Source organism: Amphiprion ocellaris, chromosome 22, assembly GCF_022539595.1.
Source record: "Amphiprion ocellaris isolate individual 3 ecotype Okinawa chromosome 22, ASM2253959v1, whole genome shotgun sequence".
Lineage (NCBI taxonomy): Eukaryota > Metazoa > Chordata > Actinopteri > Pomacentridae > Amphiprion > Amphiprion ocellaris.
Window position 1 is genome coordinate 26,610,225 of NC_072787.1, and position 6,038 is coordinate 26,616,262.

General features: G+C 34.6%; 1 protein-coding gene across 2 annotated transcripts in view; it reads left to right on the forward strand.

Moving 5' to 3' along the window:
• zgc:194621 (uncharacterized protein LOC795037 homolog) overlaps positions 1-5,723 on the forward strand; it is a 6,971-nt gene extending 1,248 nt beyond the window's left edge. The window contains exons 2-5 of one of the 2 annotated variants that reach the window (XR_008600328.1): positions 3,337-3,395; positions 3,484-3,567; positions 3,652-4,121; positions 4,651-5,723. Coding sequence is in view for 1 of the 2 variants with exons in the window: in XM_023274368.3 (XP_023130136.1) it covers positions 3,337-3,395; positions 3,484-3,567; positions 3,652-3,743; positions 4,651-4,695 (280 nt within the window). In the remaining variant the exon portion in view is untranslated. The remainder of the gene's footprint in view (positions 1-3,336; positions 3,396-3,483; positions 3,568-3,651; positions 4,122-4,650) is intronic. The other variant, XM_023274368.3, reaches the window with a different exon arrangement.
• Positions 5,724-6,038: the final 315 nt, after the last annotated feature.

Below are 6,038 nucleotides of genomic sequence, written 5' to 3' on the forward strand. Positions count from 1 at the left end.
GCATCAAGATGTGAAGCATGGTGGTGGCAGCATCATGATGTGAAGCATGGTGGTGGCAGCATCAAGATGTGAAGCATGGTGGTGGCAGCATCATGATGTGAAGTATGGTGGAGGCAGCATCAAGATGTGAAGTATGGTGGTGGCAGCATCAAGATGTGAAGCACGGTGGTGGCAGCATCAAGATGTGAAGCATGGTGGTGGCAGTATCATGATGTGAAGAATGGTGGTGGCAGCATCATAATATGAAGCATGGTGGTGGCAGCATCATAACGTGAAGCATGGTGGTGGCAGCATCATGATGTGAAGCATGGTGGTGGCAGCATCATAACGTGAAGCATGGTGGTGGCAGCATCATGATGTGAAGTACGGTGGTGGCAGCATCATGATGTGAAGCATGGTGGTGGCAGCATCATGATGTGAAGCACGGTGGTGGCAGCATCATAACGTGAAGCACGGTGGTGGCAGCATCATGATGTGAAGCATGGTGGTGGCGACATCAAGATGTGAAGCATGGTGGTGGTACCATTATGATGTGTTTTTTATGTTATTTGATTTTTTAAACATATATTTACTGTTACTTTCACAGATTTTTACAGTTTTACAACGTTACAGTATTTTACTGCTTTATGAGGAATTTGTGAAAATCTGAGAAAAAATTCTGGCACCTTTTCAATCACATTTTCACAGTTTTTATTTATTTATTTTTTAAACAAATGATTTAATTCAATTCAGTTTAATTCAATTCAATTTGTTTTTTTAATTGTATGTGTTTTAGTATTTTGTTGTTTATTAAATTAATTTAATGTATTTGTTTATTTATCCATACTTATTCATCTTATTTCTGTTATGCTATTTATTGCTTCATTTATCTATACTTATTTATTTTATGTATTTATTTAGTCCTTCATTTATCTATGCTTACTTATTTATTCACTTTATTTATTTATTTATTCCTTCATTTATCTATACTTATTCAAGTTAATTATTTTATGTTATGTTATGTTATTCATTCATTCATTCATTCATTCATTCATTCATTCATTCATTCATTCCTTTATTTATTTATAAGAAATTTGTCGTCTTCACCAGTCTTGACATTTTTCGTTATTTTCTGGAACTTTTTAAAACAAACAACTAATCGATTAATCCAAAAATCAGGGAACAGAACAATCGTAACATGTTTTTATTATTAATTTTCCAGTTGTTTCTGTGTTTATCAGGAACTTTAATTCTGAAGTTTCTGGTTTCTTTGTGAACTTTGGGATTTTCACCAGAACTTTAACACAGTTTACGTTCACAGTGCTGGTTTATGATGTGGGTTTATGTGGAAGCATGACTTATTTTACATTTAATCATGTCTTTATTATATGTTGTGAGATCTTAGACATAATTTAGAATCAGATTTAAAGGTTTGGTGCCTCTGAAGCTCCAGAGTTGTTGTTTGTGGTCAGTTAAAAGTGAGAGTCTCTGAGCCGAGGATTGGTCCTGAGCTGACCTTCTTCTGGACCATCTGCTGCAGCAGGTTAATCCTCAGTTTTACCTCCAGCTGACATGAAGATCTGAGAAGCTGCACGTCAGAGCTGTGGGCTGTTTCCATGCATCACATCTGTTTAGTGCAGAATGAGCTTTAGTTTTGTAAAAAGAAATGTGCTTGAATCATATTTGTAGTTTCTTTAAATCGGGCTGAAGGTAATGTTGCACAAAATTTCATGTATCTGGTTAAATTTTGGTTCAAAAAGGCCTCTGTAGCTTCAAAAAGATAAGTTTTTTAGACATAATCATGTAGTTAGTGAACTTTACAGTCCTTTTTGTTGTTGCTTTAGTGAATTTTCCAGCACTTATCGATTGTATTTTTGGCTTCCAGTCATAATTTAGGTTTATTTTAACCTGATTTTAAAATTTTGCACAGATTTTCACTTGAATTGGTTAAATTTTGGTCAAAAAAGGTCTGCATGGTTTTAAAAAACACATTTATTAGACACAATTGTGTAGCTAGTGAGATTTACAGTCCTTTTAGTTGTTTTTTTCCCAGCTCTTATCAGTTGTATTTTTGGTTTCCAGACAACAAAAATGTACTTAGAGGATCATTTTGTCTTATTGTAACCTGATTTTAAGAAAAATTCACACAGATTTTCACTTAACCTGGTTGGATTTTGGTCAAAAAAAGGCCCCTGTAGCTTCAAAAACACATTTTTTAGACATAATTGTGTAGCTAGTGAACTTTACTGTAATTTTAAGTGTTGCTTCAGAGCTTTAGTGGCATTCATCATTTTTATTTTTGGATTCCATACAACAAAAATACATCATTTAGGTTTATTTTAACCTGATTTGAAGTAACATTTGCACAGATTGTAACCTGAACTGGTTAGATTTGGTCAAAAAAGGCTGCTTAATGAACTTTACTGTACTTTTAGTCATTGCTTCAGAGCTTTAGTGGATTTTTCAGCATTCATCAGTTGTATATTTGGTTTCAAGCCATAGTTTTGGTTTATTTTAACCTAATTTTAAGAAGATTTTGTGCAGATTTTCTCTTGAATTGGTTCGATTTGGTTAGAAAAAAACATGTTTATGGACATAATTAATTGGTTATTTATGACTAAATATCATACAACAGGATAAAATTATGACTAATGATGTTTTATATCCAAAAAGTTGAAGATAAACGTCACTACAACATCATAATGTTCAGCAAAAACACTTTTCTGTCTATTTTTCACTTTATCCGGTTAGATTTAAGTCAAAAATGTCTCTGTGGCTTCAAAAGACATGTTTGGACACAATTATTTTGTTATTTATGACTAAATTTCAAACAACGGGATAAAATGATGAAGGGGCGATGTTTTATATCCAGAAAAATTGAAGTTAAACTTCACTGTAATGTCATTTTCTCAAAAAATTTGACCCAGATTGTTAGAAATAACAAAAAATTCAAGAATGTGAGCATGGTGGTGGCATCATCATTGTCACCCGAAGAGCCTGAAACTCATTAGGAAATGCTTTTTTCATGTGTTTTGGACGTGTGATCACATCTAGAAATGTCATTTTTAAAAGAAATACTAAATCTGGATTGAAAAAATAACAATTTTCCTACATGTAGACGTGTAAAAATGACAGATATAAGATATAAAACTTCTTCTGTTTGTCTGATTTATTTATCATTATGTTTCTTAGTAAAAATGTATGTATAGGTTTTTTATTTAGAGGTTGGATTTATAGGGCAGTTGTTTGTTGTTCTTGTTTATGGCTGTGTATGTGTGTTTAAAACCCATATAAATAAATAAAACTAACAGAATAACATGAAGAGAATAAAGCTGAATGTAATATTTTGCCTTTCAGCCACAAAGCTTTCACCGTCATCCCACCAAACCCGAAGAGAAGAAGAGAGATCCAGAGAAGTGAGTCTCAGTGTTTGTGTTTCATTATTTCTGTTTTCCTTGTTGTTGTTGTTGTTGACTGTTTTGTGGCGTCTGATTGGCTGAGCAGAGGCGGAGGCGGAGCTGGCAGCTCTAGAGGAGCTCCGGCTGAGCAGAGCGATGTCTTACGTGTCCATCAACCCCAGCAGCGTCGGTGAGACACTCAGGAAAACACACTTAATTACTCATAATGTGTAGTATTTGTTGTGTTTACTGTCTGATGTTTGTGTGTCTGCAGGCGGCTGCATGAGTCTGGAGGAAGTACGACTGAAGCAGCAGCAGGAAATGATGCAGGCAAAGAGGAAACTGAAACCAGTCGGACAAATAGAGGTGTGAAAAATCACACAGTTACTGAAATAGATTTAATCTGAGGTCAGTGAATGTGTCTCAGTGATTATAGAATAAAGACTCCTGGATCTGGAAGGTCCATCCTCTGGTGGATCAGTTCTCCTGGATAGAACTACACCATGAAGACTAAAGAACACTGCAAGAAACTCTGAGAAAAGCATCAGTCAGGACGATACAAGAACATTTCCAAGTTCCCGAAGATCTCCTGGAGTCCAGTTAAATCCATCATTAAGAAATGGAAGAAAGATGGAACATGAATAAATCTGACTAGAGCAGGACGTCCTCAAGACCTGAGAGACTAGAGAGGGAGGCCACCAAGACTCCTATGACTCCTCTGAAGGGGAGAGAGAGACTAGTGAGGTAGGACACCAAGACTCCTATGACTCCTCTGAAGGAGAAAGAGACTAGAGAGGGAGGCCACCAAGACGTGAAGCACGGTGGTGGCAGCATCATGATTGAAGCACAGTGGTGGCAGCATCATGATGTGAAGCATGGTGGTGGAGGCATCATGATATGAAACATGGTGGTGGAGGCATCATGATGTGAAGCATGGTGGTGGAGGCATCATGATATGAAACATGGTGGTGGCGGCATCATGATGAGAAGCATGGTGGTGGCAGCATCATGATTGAAGCACGGTGGTGGCGGCATCATGATGTAAAGCATGGTGGTGGCATCAACATGATGAGGAAAAATAATCTTAAACATTTTCCTCATGAATATTTCTGTTGTGATTCTATCAAATATCAGTTCTTATCTTTGTTTGTGGTCAAAGTAGCACTAAAGAAAGGTTCTTCTCTGCTTCATTTCTTATTTCCTTCAGAATAAAAGCCCCTGGTCCCTCAGTTCCCATCTTTAATTCCCCTCCGTTGTTCTGTTCTGGTTTCAGGTGAAGCAGCAGGTGATGGAGGAAACATCCATCCTGACCAGCTGATCTCAAACACCCAAAACCAGATTTAAACATCAGCTTTAGTCAGACGTGTCCAGAGAAATATCTTCCACGTCCATTTATATTCTGTGTTTTTTTATGGTCGTTTAGCTCGTTGTGTTTTGTTTGTAAATTTGTGGTAACAGACAGAAATCAGAAACCCTTTGCTGTGTCAGGCCTTATCTAAAGAGGTAACCACATTTCACACGGAGCTTTAAATAATAACAAACTTCTTTTTAAATATATAATTCAACTTTCATTGAAACACTTCTGGCTTGGATTTGAGGAGTTTTTCTCTGAGATTTCTGCCTCTACTTCAGCAAAAATGGAGCTAAATGGAGTTCTAGACGTGCAAATCAAAATACAGCAAGCAGGAGAATGAATATTAACAACAATAATGGTGTAAAACTTCTGCTAAATGCTAAATGTTAGAATGGAAACTTGGTGCAGCTTCTGAAAACAGCCAAAGTTTCTGGTCTAAAATGTTTCAGTGCTAAAATTCAAGATGTAATTCTCATCTTTAATCAAGTGTTTTGGGAAAATGAAGCCATAATTAACTTGTAAATGTGATTTATTTTAATTGTAGTGAGTTCGTAAAGGTTCAGTCATCTTTCCAAGTACTTTCCAAGTACATTCCAGTATTAATACTTTACACTGAATATTTATTTAGAGTCTCATGTTTTACTGCGTCCTCTTGTCTTCTGTGTCCCATCTTGTTTTGGGAAGAAAAAATAAACAGCAGTCGGACTTAAAAATCAGTAAATGAAAGAAATACAACAAATAAATTAAAATATATGTATTTTTAATATAAATTTAAATATCATTTGTATTTCTGCATCTTTGGCCTTTAAAATGCTGCAAAACTTTAATCACGGGTTTGAATGTTGATGTAATAATTACTGATGTGGACATTTTGGACCTGTTTTTTAGGGTTAATGTGTAAATTAATACTTTTATTGTGACTTTACTACATATACATACATAACAGTGAACTTTCCCCACTGTGGGATCAATAAAGTTTATCCTTATCCTTATCCTTATATTATCCATATATGTATGTGTGTGTGTGTGTGTATATATATATATATATATATATATATATATATATATATATATATATATATATATATATATATATATATATATATATATATATATATATATATATATATATATATATATATATATATATATATATATATATATATATATATATATATATATATGTATGAATTATGAGGCTTTTGTTCTTAATCATAAATGTACATTTGATAGATTTTTTGCTGTAGATATTGTGAGAAAATGAGGTTTATGTATATAATAGTGTGTGTTTGTGTAGTTGTGTTGAT